Source organism: Ambystoma mexicanum, chromosome 1q (genome assembly GCF_040938575.1).
Source record: "Ambystoma mexicanum isolate Mex_15411 chromosome 1q, UKY_AmexF1_1, whole genome shotgun sequence".
Classification (NCBI taxonomy): Eukaryota; Metazoa; Chordata; class Amphibia; order Caudata; family Ambystomatidae; genus Ambystoma; species Ambystoma mexicanum.
In genome coordinates, this window is record NC_090922.1 from 449635313 (window position 1) to 449653532 (window position 18220).

At 47.7% G+C, this 18220-nt stretch overlaps 1 protein-coding gene across 1 annotated transcript in view; it reads left to right on the top strand.

Annotated features, from left to right (window-relative positions):
- Window positions 1-16334, top strand: part of OGFOD1 (2-oxoglutarate and iron dependent oxygenase domain containing 1) — a 574156-nt gene extending 557822 nt beyond the window's left edge. The window contains exon 13 of the mRNA XM_069640278.1: window positions 16132-16334. Within this exon, the coding sequence (XP_069496379.1) occupies window positions 16132-16293 (162 nt within the window). The 3' untranslated portion in view covers window positions 16294-16334. The remainder of the gene's footprint in view (window positions 1-16131) is intronic.
- Window positions 16335-18220: the final 1886 nt, after the last annotated feature.

An 18220-nucleotide genomic window follows, 5' to 3' on the forward strand; every position in this document is an offset into this window, starting at 1 on the left:
ATAGATTAGCCAAAATGTATGCTTGAGTGAGTACACTATGCTGGCGAGGGTGTGGAAAAGTTGGTACTTATTGGCATATCTGGTGTGAGTGTCCCTTAGTTCTAAAATTTTAGAAAGAGTTTCTGGCTTGGGTGAAGGACATTGATGGTATTGAAAGGCCTCTATCTCCATTGATATTATTTGGAGTGAGGGTGTCGGAGGGCCATTATACTGGTCTGCCGCACATGACTAGAAATGTATTCCTGTCAGCGAGGGTGTGCATCACAATTCATTGGAAGAAGCAATATCTCCCGACTCAGAGAGGAATGTCTTAATAATGCTCATGAAATCTTTGAAATGGAGATTGACATCGATGGTGTTCAGAATGGCTCCTGTTCACATTATATTATAATGGGATAACGTCATAGATTGTGAGTTTGCTACATCATGTACTAACAAAGATAGCTGACATTATCATTGCACTTTAAGGATGCTCACATTGTTGATGCTTCCTGGATAACAGAAATCTTGGGGATTGTCTATCACCGGTCTCCACTTCCTCAGGCTCCTAGTCCAGTTATATTTTAGACTTAATGTGATGTTTCACAGAAAGGGGTGGGGGGCTGAAGCTTGGAGGTATGATGCTGCAGTATAGCTTAAAAAACACATATAGTGCTGGTGAAGCAGATGTTGTCCAACATGGTCTGACAATTGTCCTGTATTTACATTGGCCAGGTTCCCTGTAGAACACCCCTGGTTTAGTGCTGTGCTTGGAGACTCTCACAGAGAGACTTGGGACACCCCGTCTCTGGGAGACCTACTGTCTCTCGTGAGACATTGGTATTTGTTCCTTGTAGGACTCAGAAGTAGACCTCTTAGAGTAAAAGCATGTAAACCAGGTCAGGGAAAATTGAAAACACTCATTGTCTCATGTCAGAGTGCTAGGATTGACAATTTGGTTTTACATAAATAAAGGAAAAAAGGCCTTGTAGCGGGTGGAGGTAATCTGAAACGGGAGGAAGAGTCTTTATTTTACATAATGAAATGCATTATTGTGTTTTTATGGGCGACCTACAAAAGACAGCAAGATACAACAGTATTACTGTATTGTTAAAGATGCAGAATATAATGAATCGCCCATTGTCAACCATTTATTAGAAAAAAGTGTCGCCTTTTATCTGCTAAGTACATTCTTTCCTTTTTAAAAACACCCTGGCAAAGTCGCTGAAATCAACAATCATTACTGGGAGTAGGAAAAATAAATTCACATTTTACAATTCCTATCCTGCTGCCTTACTAAATAGATGTTCATTGAGTTATAAGGGTTTCTCCAAAATATAGTTTGAGAACTATCAAATACCAGTATGACTGAAGTGCCAGGCATGTGCACCTCAAAGGTTCTAGTCAGGCTCCCTTAATATTGGTGTGGACATCTGGTGCCCTTCATATAATGTTGCCAGAATAGAAGGCACCTTGAAAATTGTGTTAGTTTAATGTGTGCAGGAACGGGTGCTGAATGATTATTTATTAATGACTATCCTCTATTTTATTTCTATTGATGGTTTTGTGTATTCTAAATTGTATTTTATTGCTTTTATGGCATTTGCTACAACAAATTATATTTATAATGTGCAAAGCTAGCTGGAAAGCAGAGTCATGTAGAAAGGGAATGTACCCAAGGGGTTACAAGTTTGGTGCTGTTAGCAACTCCAGGGGAAAACATGGGGGAGAATAGGGCTAAATGGGGCAATCCGTAATTGGTGAGATGTTCTTTGAAGAGTACGTTCCTCAGGTCCTTCCTGAAGCGTAGGATGGAGTAGACCATTCTCATCTGTGTTGCTATAGAATAATTGAGTGCATTGTTGCCACTGTTTTTTATCTAGTTTTTTCAACCTTGCTCCCCTACACATACACGCTTCGATCACTTCAGAAAAATGGCTCCCAGAGTAAAAGGCCACTGCTAAGTGGTTCCTCTGTTGCCAATATTTGAACAAAATGTCCCTTTGCGCCTCCAGTATTTCACACAAATTTGTGAAAAAGTAAACATTGCCCCTTGCTTATTGACCCAATGGGTTGATTCTTTCTCACTTTCTAATAATAAAGAAGACAACCCCGTTATTTGTGGCCTTTTTCTTAAAATGTATAACGTTGTAAATTTGTGTAGCATATGTTTCCTTGATTGTGTGGAGTGGCGTTGGCCCTCTGGTTTCCTTTCCTTGTGTGACTGGTTGAAGCCTGTTCCCAGCTTGGATAGGTGGATATGAGGGAAGGGCAGGGACACTGCCTTTATTGGTGGTGCTAGGGATGGCCTCCTGTAGATGTTCGTGAGCTTACTGTTAGTTTTTTTTTAAAATCAAGTTTATTATCATTTTGTAACACATCAAATCACCAGTATTCTACTGTGTTTCACAAAACATTTGGCTCATATGAGTGTTTGTAATTGCCCCTCACTTCTCCCTCCCACCACTACTCATGCATAGTCTAGAATCGTAAACAAAGAACAACCACAGCCACCACCCAACCACCCCTTCAGACCTCTGGCCTGTATGTAGTAAAGAAGGGGATTAATTCGCCCTCTATAACATGCGAGTCTCAGCGAGCAGGTGTGTGAGGTATTCCATGTCGTATATTGCCTGTGCTTTCTGCACCCACTCCTGTTCTGAGGGAGCATCCCCCCCATATTCCAGTGCTGAGCTCACAGAGCTTTGTGCTGCCACCAGCAGAGTACGCACCATGTGGATCTCCACTCCCGCTTCCTCCTCTTCCACCTCCACCCCAAACAGCGATAAACTCTGCGGTCGCCCCTGCTGTATCCCTTCCAGGTCCTTAAGTCAAGACAGCACTTCGGTCCATCTTTGTATGAGGGAAGACCCCCACTACATATGGTAATAGTCGGCATGCAGCTGTCTACATCGCCAGCATCTAGAATCTACCCCTGCATACATCCTAGCAAGCCTTGCTGGCGGGTATTGCCAATGGTGTATTATCTTGTAGGCCTGCATTCGGTATTGCAAGGACTGTGTAGATTTCCTAGCCTCCTACATATGACCACCCAGACATTGCTATTCCCATGTCCCTGGCCCACTTATCCTTTGCCGGTGTACAATCAGCGAGGTACCCTGCCTCAATTCAGCGTATAACCTCGATTTTCGCCCCTTGGTACCAGTGTCCCACCTCAAGGTCCCCTTGAAGGGAGTTAAGTCCCTCTGAAGGTTCTCTACCCATCTAGGACTCGTCTTCACCCCCTTGAGTTGCAGATGTTCAACCATTCCTGAAACCTGGCCAGGGGTAAGAATTGACCTTCCTCCCACAGCTGCCCCAACCCTAGACAATCCCGTCTTGTACCAGGCCTGGTAGCTCGCCAGTTCCTCGATCCAGTCCCACAGGGCAGGCCCATATACAGCTGAGTGGCGATGGCTGCATCGACAGCCGGGGAGTAGCTTCCGCCACACCGACCCGAAAACCGCTGGGATTGGTTGCGTCAGCACTCTACAGAGGATATCTTTTTGTGGGACCCAGAACCACTCGCCTAGCATGACTTGGACCTGGTTACCCATATGGATCCATTGCTCCCCCCTCCCCCCACTCGGGTCTAAGTGGTCCACCATTACCCGTAGTTGCCCCACCCTGTAGTAAGATACCCGGTCTGGGAAACCCACCCCTCCTTCGTCTCCAAGCAGAACCAGTGTTCTGTAACCACCCTTGGTCTCGCAACCGCCCACAGGAAACGTAACAAAGTCCTCTAGATTTTGACCATGAAAGGGGCCGGGACCACTATTGGGAGCATCTGGAACAAAAACAGAAGCTTAGGGAGGAGTGTCATCTTAATACAGTTGAGGCTGGCCGCCCACAAAAGAGCAAGCCGTCCCCAACTTTGTAGATCAAGCTTTACCCCGTCCCAGAGTGGGGTGTAATTCCGGTCACAGATTCGCCATCTCTCTCGTAATTTCAATCCCCAGGTATAGGAATCCCTTCTTTTGTATCCTTAACCCAATGTCCCTCAGGAACTCCGCTTTGTCTCCCTTACCAACTGAAATACCACCGACTTTTTAAGGTTGACTTTATACCCTGATAGTTCCTCGTATGTTCGGAGACCCTGGAAAAGCACTGGGACTGAGGTCCTGGTTCAGTGATGTAAAGGAGTGCGTCATCCTCAAAAAGACTTACTTTATACTCCCTTCCCCCTCGGTGGATTCACTTTACCTCCATATTGCTCTGCAGGTCAATCGCCCAGGGTTTAATCACTAATGCGTACAACAGGGATGAAAAGGGCAGCCCTGCCTGGTACCCCTATGCAGGTTTATCACCCTTGCCATTCCTCAATTGACTACCACTTTTGCCGACGGGGCACAGTATAAAACAGCGACCCACCCTATCCAGCGGGCCCCCATACCGATCCTTCCCAAGACCCCTGTTAAGAATGACCAGTTCACCCTGTCAAAAGCCTTTTTGGCATCTAGGCAAAGGAGCACGACCCCTTCTCTCTTTACTTCCGGGGCATGTAGTATGTGTAGGATTTTACATAGGTTGTCCGACCTGTGCCTATTCTGAATGAATCCTGTCAGGTTGGCGTGCACCAAGCATGGCAGCAACACCTCCAATCGTGATGCCAATATCCTAGCAAATATTTTGCCATCAGTGTTTAATAGAGAAATGGGGTGGTATGAACCACAGTATGTGGGGTCTTTACCCTGTTTAGGTATAACCCTTATAAGTGCTTCCATGAAGGAGAGCGGGGACATCAGCCAGACCCCCCAATCGAGTTAAAAAGACTCACCATGGTGCCTGCTTGCAGTTCCTGAAATTGTTTGTAAAAGGCAGAGGTATAACCGTCCTCCCCTGGCGTCTTACCCGGCTTAAGGTGTGCTATGGCTTCCAGAACTTCGGGACCCTTTTCATAATACTTCTGTTTGGCGTAGCATCATTTTTTCAGCACTTCTCAAATCAACACTGAGTGCAACTCCTGTCTCTTATCTCTCTTCCCGTTCAACAATCACTCCCTGTCTAATCCCTGGTTGAGTGATCTGTGCCCGCATCCCCCTTGGGTCCTCTCGCAACCTCACCTCAATCAACCCTCTCTCATTTCTTCCAGGTGCCTTCCTTTTTGATGAGGCCCCGGAACATTGCCTTGGCTGCCTCCCATACCACCTTCCAATGCACCTCCCCGTGGCATTGGTTTAAAGTAGTGTCCAATCTTTTTTTTTTAAGTGTTCTCGGAAGACTGTGTCTCTGAGGAGGCCGTTGTTACACCTCCACCTTGGGGTCCCCCGCCGTCCTTCCTCCACCCACCAATCCACTACTATCATTTCATGATCCAACCAGGTCACTGTTTCCACTTTCGGCAACTCTACCATGGCCACCTGTTCCCTGGGGACCAACAAAAGGTCAATTCTCATGTAGGTTTGGTGTGGGCGTGAGAAGAAAGTATAACCACCCACTTGAGGGTATTTAGACCTCCACACGTCTTCCCAAAAATGTCCCTGAAGGAGCTGTGCAAACACCCTATGTTCCCTCCCCTGTGGTTTAACTCGATTCCCCCCGAGCTGACCACAAGTCTACCGCCGGGTCTATGATGGCATTGAAATCACCTCCCACCAATGTTGCCCCCTCACCACACCCTTCCAATACCAAAAACACTTTTCTGAGGAAGGCCAGTGGGTGCATGTTGGGGGCATACAGGGACGCCAGCATGACCATCGTCCCATTCAAACGACCCTTAATCGCCACAATGCACCCTTCAAAGCCCTTCTTCACCTGCACCTCTGTCAATCGCACAGAGGGCGCCAGGACAATACCCACACCCTCCTTCTTGCTAGCTCTATGTGAGGCCCAGTATGCGTGCCCAATGTTTGTCCCCCTCCATGCCCATTCTGCCCCTTGCCTGTAGTGGGCCTGTAAGAAGAGAACCTCTAACTGGATCTTTTCGAAACAACCCTGCCGTCAGTGACCACTTATTTGGGAAGTCAATCCCTTTACATCGTGTGGCCACCTTTCAATTAACCATTGCGGGCTAAAGTTGAATCTTCCGTAACTCCCCCATGATGAAGACAACTCCAGACCGCAGCTGCAACTGAGTGATGCATGTAACAGTTCCCCCCTGCCAACTGGTAAACTCTACTTAACTCGTTTGGTAACACGTCAGTGCGAGGAGAAACTGATAATGCACCTATGCTGGTGGAGCTCCTGAGGAATAATGCAAAAGGAGACACAAGGTATGTGACACTGAGTGTGCTGATACTATAAAGGAGAGGGGGGACAGAACGACATACACTCCTGACTGGGGCCCAAACTTGAAACAGAAAGCTTTTGGGCTAAGCAGGGCACGGTACAATGCAGCCCCCTCCTCTCCCAGCAGACGTAAGTGCACTCTTAAATGGGGACATAGCGAGTGTTGTGAGCGCTCCATAATAACAACAGCCGCAACACCATTAGTAGGCTGAGGGCGACGTAGGGTGGCACAACAAGCAAGAGAGGCACGAGGAACTGGGACTAGCGCACACCAAAATCATTTATTGACACCAAAATTGAGGAGGTTAAAGCTGATATGCTGCTGATGCGACAGGATGTCCGCAACCTCACTGAAAGAGTCACAACTATGGAGACGGAACTGAAAGAAACGAGGGAAACCACCAGGGACCTTGAGAAGAGAGTATCGGAACTGGAAAGGAAAAACACGGCACTAGAAGCCCGAGCATAAGACGCTGAGGGACGCACCCAGCGAAATAAAGAGCGCTTGTTAGGAATCCCGAAGGTGATGGAAGGCTCGAACCCCACGGATTTTGTGGAGAACCTAATATTGCAGGAAGTTGGGGCGGGTAACCTCTCACAAAGCTTTGTGGTGGAGAGGGCCCACAGATCATTACAATAAAGGCCGCCGCCGGGCTCACACCCCCGCCCAATGATTCTGAACTTCTGAGACAGGGAGGTTATCCTGAAATACTCTAGAGTAGGTGGGGAGATTCGGCGTGACAACTCCAGCATAGCCATATACCCGGGTTATACGCCCACAGTCCAACGCTCAAGAAACTCCTTCATACCAATTAAAGTAAGACTTAGACAACTAAACCTCAAATACATGTTCATGTACCCATCTAGACTCAGTGATCTACAAGGGACTACCCGTCTTTCTTGAAACACCAGCGGCGGCCACAATGTGGATGGAACACAACAACTTAGACAAGGGTGAAGAAGCAGTCACTTGAGAGACACCTGGCCCAACGGGGGGGTGGGGAGCAGAGTAAACATGGTAGCCAATGGGCCTCCAGCAGTTCCACGATAAAGCATTATACATTTATTGCTACTGCAACCAAGTTTTTCATGTTCGGCGGGGGTGTGACCAGGACCCTCGACCCGGGACGAAGGACCCACCCCACGAACCGTTAGGTGTTGGCCTGTTGCCGACACCACACAGCTCCCACATAAAGGCCCGGATGGGTCAAGAAAGTGCGGGGGCGCTTGAGCGCTGCAGTTGGAACACAGCTGCTTAGCGTAGTTATTTGGTTCTTGTTTGGTTTGTTGTTTTTAATGCTTTGAACTCTTCACAGGAACAGGCATGTAATATTTTGGTTTCTTGTTGGTTAAACTGTTCTATGGTCTTCACTTCAACTGATAAAATGGGGAATAACACACTTGAATGGGGAAACGTAAGGGGCAGAGAGTGGCGTGAAAGGGGGGATAAGTAGCTGGAGGCAAAGAGTGGGTCGTAGGGGGGACTGGGTTACGTTACCCAGCAATGGCGTTTGACATAAAAGTGCTGATATGGAATGTCAGAGGGATGGGCACCTATATGCGCAGGAATAGGATCAAATCCTTCTCAAAAAGGAAACTAATCTCCATTGCTCTTCTACAGGAAACTCACCTCACTACTGATAACAATAGCAAAATAACGGAACGCTGAGGCAGACAGGGCTATGGAGTGTCATACTCTGCGCACATGGAGTGTACATGTGGCTTAGTGTCACAGTGCCGTTCCGACTACTAACTAAGGAGGTAGACGTAGAGGGGAGATACCTGATACTTAGAGTAAGCATCGAACAACTAGAGGTCTGTATAGTTAACTCCTACCTCCCTTACTGCGGAACCTCAGCGTACCTGTCCAAACTGAGCACGAAGTTAGTTCCCTACTGAGACTGCCTCTTTATCTGGGGGGGAGATTTTAATTGTGTACGCAACCTTGCCCTTGACAGATCTAACCCCCCGGCACTGGGGGCGAGCGTGATCTCGTCATCGCTCAATGAAGTGATAGGGAACCTGCATTTGGCAGAGGTATGGAGGGAGCCTCACCCAGAGAACAGGGAGTAATCTTATTTCTCGTCCCCTCATGGGCTATATACCAGGATAGACTACCTACTAATAGATAGAACACACCTACCCCTAGAGCCGGCACTATATCTAGGCAGGTAGATATCCGATCATTCACTGCTACTATGGAGTGGAAGATGCGTGTCCCTAGCCCGCCCATACCACTATGGCGTATCTCCGCAGACGCACTGACTGATGGCGCCTTCGGACTAGAATAGAGGAGTACAAAGATAACAACATAGGCAGCGTGAAGGGTTGGGACACAATTTGGGAAGCATTGAAAGTTGTGGTTAGGGGGAGGTCATTGCTAGCGCTGGGGGCATCAGATAGTTGCTGAGAAGCAAATTGGAAGCAGACGAGAGGAAGATCAGGCTGATGGAGGCCTCCGTCCGTAAAACTAGAGAGGTGGAATTAGAGCTGGTGGCAGCAAGATACGATTGCCAGAACGCCTGAGCTAGACTGACAAAATGTTACTACATTGCAAAGACCACCAGGGCACACACGGAAGGGGACAAACCCAGCAGGTTACTGTCATAGCTGTGCAAAAGGGAGAATCCTAGACATTTGTTCAAGAACTAAAAGATGAATCTGGCTCAGTGCACATAGCACAATTGTCGATTAACAATGTTTTTTGCGAATTTTACTCCCAATTGTATCGTCACGACACGCTAATACCCCAGGATGAAATCCTGGACACATTAGACGAAATTGGCCTACCCTCCTTAGATAACGGACAACGGGAAATGCTAGATGGGGAACTATCGGCTGACGGTATAAGCGACGCGATCAAGTAGCTAACCACCTGCAAGACCCCTGGGAGTGATGGGTTACACTCCCCACCCTCCCCCCACCCCCCCCAGTTCTAAAAAGCATACTGCGCCAAACTATCCCCGGTCCTACATGAGGTCTTTAAAGAGGCATATGAAACAAAGGTACCGAGGAGCATGAGGGAGACATTAGTGGTCCCGATACCCAAACCCAGGAAACCCACAGATGAGTACGGCTCGTATAGGCCGCTAGCAATGTTGAACTATGACATTCAAATACTGACGACCATACTGGCCAAATGGTTGTCGAAGGTTATAGGGACCATAGTACATGAGGATAAAACCGGGTTCATACCAGGCATGAACACAGCAATAAACTTACGTCAGCTGCAATACATTATTGCGCAAACATCAGACTCACAGGAACAATATGTTGTAGTATCCCTAGATGCCATAAAGGCGTTTGATTCCATATACTAGGAATGGCTGATAGCCGTCTTGAGGAAGTTTGGGCTAGGTGAATACTTCATTGGGTGGATTAAGATACTCTATGAAACACTGGTGGCGAGGGTAAAGACAGGAAGAACAGTGTCAGCACCATGGGACATCCAAAGAGGCACCAGACAAGGTTGCCCGTTGTAACCAATGCTCTATATAGTGGGATTAGAGCCTATAGCAATAAACCTCAGGAAACAATTATTTGACGCAGGTATTAGAGTGGGCGGGGTGCACCATGTCGTGTCCCTATGTGCAGATGATGTATTGCTATATCTGTGGGACCCCCACCTTAATGTACCAACGATCCTAGAACTGCTGGGGAACTACGCAAGGGTGTCGGGTATCTCCTCTAGCAGGGAAAAGTCTTGCATATTCCCACTAGCGTGGCTAGCGAAAAAGCCGTAGGGAGAACTCCCAAAGGTTGGGATTCAGTGGCAGCTACACTCGTTCAGGTACCTTGGGGTGAATATCTGGCACACGCATGAACTAACACACAGAGGAAACACTGTATTGGCAGTGCAAGGACTCAGGAAGTCCATGAGGTTTTGGTCCAAGCTCCCGCTATCAGTAATGGGCAGGGTCGCCATCATCAAGATGATTCTTACCACGGTTTCTATACTTTTTCCAAAATGTTCACTGTTATGTTCCAGCCTCCTTTTTTCGGCTACTAGAAAAGCTACTGCGAGAATAACTTCGGGCACCGCTAGACATAGTCTATCTCTGATCACACTAACACTACTGTGTAAGGAGGGCGGGGTCCAACTACCCAACCTGGAGAGATGCTATTTAGCAGCACAACTCAGCTTCGTGGACAAATGACTTTTGGCTGAAGCTACCCCAGAAACGAAACTGATAAAGCAACTAGTAACACCCGTGCACCTAAAAGAAACCCTTTGAGTCTCACTGAAATGCCTGAGCAACACTCCAATGATTGTGCTATTAGGTAGGAGGGTTTGGGACAGTGCCCTAAAACTGACAGGACGCGAACACCCCTATTCACCCAATACCCAAGAGTCCAGGCTCTACAACCTACTGGCAGATAGACTCAACCCCAAGAGCAATAAGCTAAAGCAATGGTGGGAAGCAGACCTGGGGGCTGTCATTACGGAGAAGGAGTGGGAGAGGATCCTAGCGTACCCCCGGGAAGTGTCAAGGAATGCCCGATTTAGATTAATCCAGCTAAATGTACTGTGCAGGACCGACATGACTCTGAACAGGATAGCCACATTCAATAAAAACGTAAAATCCATGTTGCCCTTGGTGCGGGTCGGAAGGAGCGGGAATGATGCACATGTTCTGGGAGTGTCTGAAGGTGCAGGAATTCTGGTCCAAAATAGATCAAGCTTGCAGAAAAGCTGGTGTGGCTAGATACGAATGGACACCTAAAGAATGTCTTCTGGGGGCCTACCCAAGAATCAGCAAATTCAGGCATATAATCAGATTCATGGATATGGCGTGTGTGCTGGCCAAAAGGTCTATTGCAATGGCGTGGAAAAAAACTGGGGGTTCATGTTAGGGAGAATTCTCTGTTTAGGCTGAATTTCCTAACCTAGTGAGTCCCCCAGCAGCTTTGCTGGATTTCTGGGGTTTATTTTTTTTCTCCTGCCAAGAGTGAGACTCTTTTACCCTCACTCTTGGACATGATTTGAGTGTGTCTCTTTGATTCTAGATGTGTTTTATGGGCTATGGGGTCTTTTACTCCATAGGGCTTCATGTGTTTTTGTGATGTGTGTTACACAGCACCCTCAGTGCAGTAACACAGGGGTGTCATAGTGACCCCCCAGTATAGACTGACTACTGTCTCCCAGGGCATGTAAAGTCACCATTGACTTTACTAGTCTCAAATTCTGAACAGAACCAGTACAAACCATCATATTGTGGATGTACTGGCCGGGGCAATTCGATTGCCCCGGGGTCTGTTAGTCGAGGGGGCACGTCTCCGTCCCCCCTGATCGAGTTTTGGCTGGTGGCAGTGGATACTACTTTTTATATTGGACCGCGAATATATCCCTATGGGATTTCCCATTGTTCGAGGCTACCAACTTTAATTATTTAATTCCTATAGCCTCAAACATACCGCCGGTTTATTTATTTAATATTAATTCTCCGGTTGGTATTTTTTGCCAGAACTCGGTTCTAAAATGGCATTTGTGTTCGCTTCTGTGACTCCAACCCAAGTTGAGCCCTTTGTTCCACTTTTTGGCGGGCTTCTCCACAGAAGCCCTCCAAAGTGGTGCCACTCTGTCTGGGGTACTTAGGAGGGGTGGAGGGGGATTTAGGCACCCTGCACTGAGTTGCCTAGGCAACTCAAGTTGCACTCCGTCCTGATTGGCCCAAGTGGGGAGCCGGCCGGCTCACCACTTAGCATGTTTGAGTGACAGCTAGGCTGAGTGAATGGGGGTTTTCTGCATAAAAGCAGGGCATTGGGGACTGGAACTTTAGAAGTTGCCACAGGACCTAAGAATCCGACGAGGGAGAAGCTGAGCCGACCTGCTACGACGACACCACCAGTGGAGCCCTGCTGAACCGTCTCACCACTTTTCCCAACGACAGAGGAGATCTCCAGCCCGGAGAGTCTTCTTCCTTCGACTGGTGGGGATAACCAGTCTGCTTCCTTTTTCGCTTCCTGGAGCATCTCGTGGCCGCCTTGCCTGTGCCAAGCACCCTGGCAACTGGGATACCACGTGTTACCACTATCGTGAATCAAAGGGTAGTACCTTTTACCGGAAAACTCAGCGGCTGGTTTCTTCCCTGGCAGTGCAACGACCTTCAGCTTTCCTCCACGTCGAGATCTTCTCTTCCTCTGGACGACGCCGTGACTTGCACCCGCTGCCAGGAACGACTGCCCCCGCTGGAGGATCCTTTCCACATAAGGTACAGTGTTCCGCCTGGCTTCCCTTGCAACCGACTGTACGGGGTAGATTTAGCCCCCGGCTTTCGACCCTGGGTTAGCCTGGGACACACTGGCTAAACTTTTCTGACCCTAACTAATACCTTTCTGAACTCTCTGCAAGACTTTTTAAGCCTGTTGTCTTTGTGCGATCTTGAGTGCATTTGTGCCCTGCTCTCTCCAAGAGTGGGCCCGGCCTATGGACTTTGGCTCACAAGTAACTTTTGACTTTCCTGCCTTGCTTAAGAGTTCCTAAGTATTAGTGTGGTGTATTTTCCTACATTCTGCCTTTTTCCCCTCCCTTTTTCGTTAACTTATTGGAGTGCCATCTATAGTTAAGCGCTCACCTCTGTCTGGAAATAAGTGGTGTTAACTAAGACTTGTCTGATAAGGAATAAGGGATGTATATATAATAATAGTAACTGTGTTTAGAGTGATTTACAATAATAGTGCTGGAGTGTTTCAATAAGTGTGTTTTTAAATAAATAATTATATAGCTTGTTACCAAAGCTCTGGTCAGTGTTTGCTTGTGCTATTGTATCTGAGTGCCGATCGTGTATACTTTGCATACTGCCTAACTCTTCTTGAGGGAAGTCTGACTGCTCAGCCACAGCTACCAGGTAAATCTGGGTGGTACAGACTGCTACCAAGTGGGTTTACTGCCAACACCTGTAGTCTTAAATCTTTTGCAGTGGTCCCCAAGGGAACTGCACAGGTTTCTGCCTAACAGTTCACAATACTCCAGATGGCATAGCGAACTGCAGCACTGGTCTAATGCAGAAACAAGGGTATGGGGTGGCCAGGGCTGGAGACGAAGTGAGTCCTGCATATGAGGCCTGGATGTTCCACCCATCGGACGATAAACCCCCATGAACAAATTGTTCCCACACTTAAGATGCCCAGAATCACTATGAGCTGGGCTACTGAAACGAGGATATCCAGGCAGACTCCCTCTGGCCCCGGACGACAGCGGCGTTGTCATGCACAACAGGACTTCTTTAAGCAGAAAGATGTGTACCCTAAATGTAATACTAGTAATGAAGAACGTTTATTTTGTTGTTTTTTTTATGATTATTTGTTGTTTTAATACAATCTCACACACATATGTAATAAGGATGTCAAATTGAGAAGCAAATTGTTGGTGTATACTATAAATGGCAATATAAACATTTTCAAATAAAACATTTACTTGTTTGGGCAACAACACCCATCCATGGTGTTAAACCCCAATCTTCCGAGACACCTGGGAATCCCCAAGTCACTAGGGTGATGACAAGCCCGCCCCTCTACCCCCCATCATCAACTTCAATACCCGCACAAACCCCTCCCCCATCACGTTCTAAGGCAATCAACAGTTCTGTCACGGGCCCCCTTCTTCAGCTTGGGTCGCCTGCAATTTCTTATATTTTCTGCGGACCGATTCCTTCCGACAACGTTTAGGCTGTGCAGCGACGCTTAGGCTGTGCGAAGGCACTGTTAAACCCCTCTCGCAACCTGCGCTGGCCAGCCTTTTCCTGAAAAGTCCCCTCCTTTCTTAGTTCCGTCAGCAGCTGTGTTGCTTCCTCACTGTGCTTAAGCTCGTAGTGCCTCTCCCCCATATTCAAACAAGAGGGCAAAGGGAAAACTCCAATGGTAGCGCATGCCTTCTTCCTGCAACCATTGTGACAGGGGCCTGCATTTACTGCTCTATTCCAGCGTGTGCTTCAACAAGTCTTGGTAAATCCTTACTATGGCCCCTTCCCATTCCAGGTCGACCACCTCTCGGGTCCTCCTTGTTGTCCCTGTAATTGTGGCACTTTGCCATGACCAAGCTGGGCCCCTTCGCCCCTTCTTCGCGGTTGACCAGGTCAAAGCGTATTTCCTTGTTGAATGTCTCGCCCATAAGTTTCTTCAGCACTCCAGACAATAATACTTCCAAGTCTCTGGGCGACTCAGCGTCCTTGCCTGGGAGACCCCATATCCGCCGATTGTTCCTCCTTTCCCGGTTTTTCACATAATCAAAATTGCTACAGAGTTCACTCTCCCGGCGCTCAAGTTCCTTAACACGGACCTCAAGACCCACGTCTGTTATGTCCACATGCCTTTGATTGTGCTTTAAGGCTTCCACACTCTCTTCAACCTTCGTGACCCTCGCCGTGATGGCACCCTTCGAGGTCTGCACCTCTGCTCTGAACCCTTTCAATTCCAGCAGGATCATCTGCACATCCTGCTGCAGGGTCCCCAGTTCACCTGCCGCCATGGCTCCTCTGTCACCTCTGTCACCAGAAGCCTAGCTCGGGCCCTTCTGCCCACAGGACCCCGGCGTCTGGCTCCTTCACCTCACTCGTGCTACCTCAGCTCGCACTTTGGGCTCTCCCTCCTTATGGGGCTCTCCAGCACTGTTGGCGTGTCCCCCTTGCCGCGAGGCACACGATTGGGCCCACTTTCAGCTATGGAGGAGGGCTGGGATTCTCCCCAAGAACCCACCTTTATCTTCCTACTTGTTTCCCTGCGGCCTGGGCCGGGGTCACTGGCTTTCCCAGTCGTTCCTTGCGATGTATTGCTTTGTCACCGCCTTTAACCCCGGGCTCACCATTCACTTATGTATTTCCCCAACGTTACCGCCTTCAGGCCCAGGTTCGCCCCTATGCACGGCGATGCTTTCACAACTCACCGCCTGCTGGACCGGGCTCACTGATGCAGCAGCAGTTTATGGCAGGCTCTCGCTGTCGCCTACCCAGCCTCTCCTCGAGGCTACCCACCCGGACACCAAGCGAATGCTGACTCCGGAGCGGCGGGACTCCCCCTCTTTTCCTGCCGTTCCTTGCTTTGCACCTCAGCCCAGCGCTCACGGCCCGCTGGGAGCCTCACACCTCCTCGCTGTTGCAGCGGTTTCCCCAGCACCCGACGCAGCGGGTGACCCAACCTCTCTTACTCTTTTCCGTCAACTAGCGGCTCAGTGCTTCTCCTTGGGAGAGGTGTAGGGTGGTCGGGGCGCCTCAGTTCTGCTGGTGATGTGCAGAACTCCGGTCCTACATGCTCAACTTGCTCCATGCCCCCTAGTGGTCTTATCAGCCTGTTTTATGTGCTTTCAATATGATTGAGATCTCTAATTGACATTTTCGTGAACAAACGAATTTGGGGAACGTGAAGTCTGAAAAGTGCAGAGAGTAGGTAAGAAGAAAGGCCATCTAATGAGAGTAATGTTGGGATGTGTAGTGTTTTAAAGACCCAATGTGCCATGAAGGCGTTTGAGAGAAAATCAGAATGATCAGACCTTATACAGTTCATCCTATTGGCTCATGTTCTTAAGTCATGGAATCCACTTAGCTGTCTTGAGAGACCTAAGGGATTACAGTAGATGATACGCAGTCTGGGCAGAGGTTAGTTTGAAATTTTGTATCTTTGTGTTAAGTAGGCCAATCAGACATCGATTTAACCCTGGACACTTGGGGTATGTTCCCCTATATGGGTGGTTCACAGGAGGAAGGTGTGCTAGGTACAGATGAAGGAGAATGTCAGTCAGAGACCGATCCCTATGCTTTGGAAAAAGGCGAGTCTTGGACTAGTGTTCATTTATTATTTCACTATTGCATACAGTATTTGTTTACATGGCCTGATCGTGATTTTGTAGTGCTTAGATAAGCAATTTTGTATATATTTTTAACAAAGTTTGCAAACTATTGGTGCTATTTATTGTTTTATTTTCCATTTCAGCTCCTAACGGTTTATCCAGAAAATAATTCCTTGGCGCTGGTTTACAGAGACAAAGAGACATTGAAATTTGTAAAGCACATTAACCACCGAAGCATGGAGCGATTGCAAATGAATCCACCAAGAAATGGATTTTGGGACTTTTCTTTTGTTTATTATGAGTGACTTTGATGTGCTACTAAATCATAAAGACATATTTTAAAGGTGTTCTTCTAAGCTTTTGAATTTTTTAAAAAAGTCTAATAATTCTGTGACTTTAGGAAACATATAAGCACATATCTGAAGTTTGTTAGAATAAACTGTGAGGGGTGGGGAAGGGTATGCAGCCATGAACTGGATGCAGTGCTTTTGAGTTCATCTGAAACTATCCTCCAACTGCATGCAAAGGTTTCTTGTCATCTAGCTGCCATCAGCATCATCCCTCTGTAGAGAGGGATTGTTTGCTTTTGAAATTTCAACGCACCAGGATAAAATATTGTGCACAGAGGCTGTTGTGAAACGATGGCTGTATGACAGTGATGAGAGGTGATGAAAGATGCAGAGGAAATTTGCATTGCATGTGTGACAGTTGGAGAAAGTACCAGTTAGTGTATTGGACGCAACCATGATATGGCCTTGGTGTATGGTTTTAAAATGTGTGTGTATATATATATAGCATTTGAATTGGTTCAGAGTTGCATGCTTTGTGTCGGCTGGGTTGCTCCGGAGTATTTCAAGTCTTTTACTTTGGAAGTTAAAGGGAATTGACAGGTTTGCCTGCCACACTGTACCTATCTACGTGTGCAAGTACCCCCACATATCCTTCCTCCCCACCATTGGAAGGCTGCCTGACTGAAGGTGGAGACCGGACCTTTCAAATACGACTTCCCATTGCAGAGACTGGCCTGAGTACTGAGATTGGACTGCACGATATGACTCTGGCCATTGGCTGTTACCCAGGGTACAATAGTAAAGGTTTGGGGGTCGAAAATATCTCCTCTAATACACTATATTTTGCCCTGGCTGTAACGAAGTTGTATTTGGGGGATACCCCTAATGAGTGTAACCACTGCCTTCCAGGAGACCATGTGGGATGCTCAGCATTTAAAAGGTTCACATTGAAACTTAAATGGCTGAAGAAGCAAGCTTTGGGCAGCATCTGCAATGGAGGCTGAGGTCTCCAATCCTAACAAGTCTTTAACCTCTTATGGAGTAGTTTAAGTTGAGATGCCTACGGAAATGGCTGTGTCTGACCCCGAGCAGCCCTTAGATGAGTGTACCACTGGGCCACCCCTGCATTCAACCCCCAGCACCACCCGGCTGGCTTGAAGCTGGGATACAGAGAACACATCTGGTGCCTGTGAGGCTACATCACGCCCTCACAATAAGACCACCCACAAGACAAAGGCGCATTCCAAGGCCAATAGGTTTAAGGCAGATAAGCCAACCTGCATACATGCACCAAAGGCTTGGGGTCGATGTTGAAACAGGGTACAGACCAGTTGGGACACCATTAGAACATGGCACTGACTTTGTTTTCACAGGCCTTGCGCTCGATAAGTCACAGAGTGCTCAGTTCACCCGCATTCTCATACAAACTAATAAAGGTGACCCCAGTAGTAAGGAGACACCCACTAAAAAGTAATCCCTGAAAAGCTTGGATCACCTCTGCACCCAATATCATAAGAGGACTACTCCAGTCAAATGTATTCCCTGACACTCCAAGTTGCAAAGCAAAACTGCTTGGACGACAGCCTGGGTGCTGAAACTCGGATTGCAAACACAAGCACAGCAGTACTTTACCTCAGCCTTGCAGGCTACGGGGCTGGAAGACCCTTATTCCTCAGAAAAGGATCAGGATGAGGAGGAATTTGAGGAAATGACGCACGAAGGTTCCCTTTTCTATTCCACATGAATGCCCTTGGGAAAAGGTTGGGTTTATGAAGCCTGTGTCCAATATTACAACTTTCCTATATGACAGACAAAACAGGCACCTAAGGAAGCATCCACTTCCAATGGGGGTCCATGGGTTACCAGACATTTGGTCGAAAAAAATTGGTCGACCAGACAAATGGTGGAACCAATTTGGTCGAAAACCAAATGGTCGAATTTT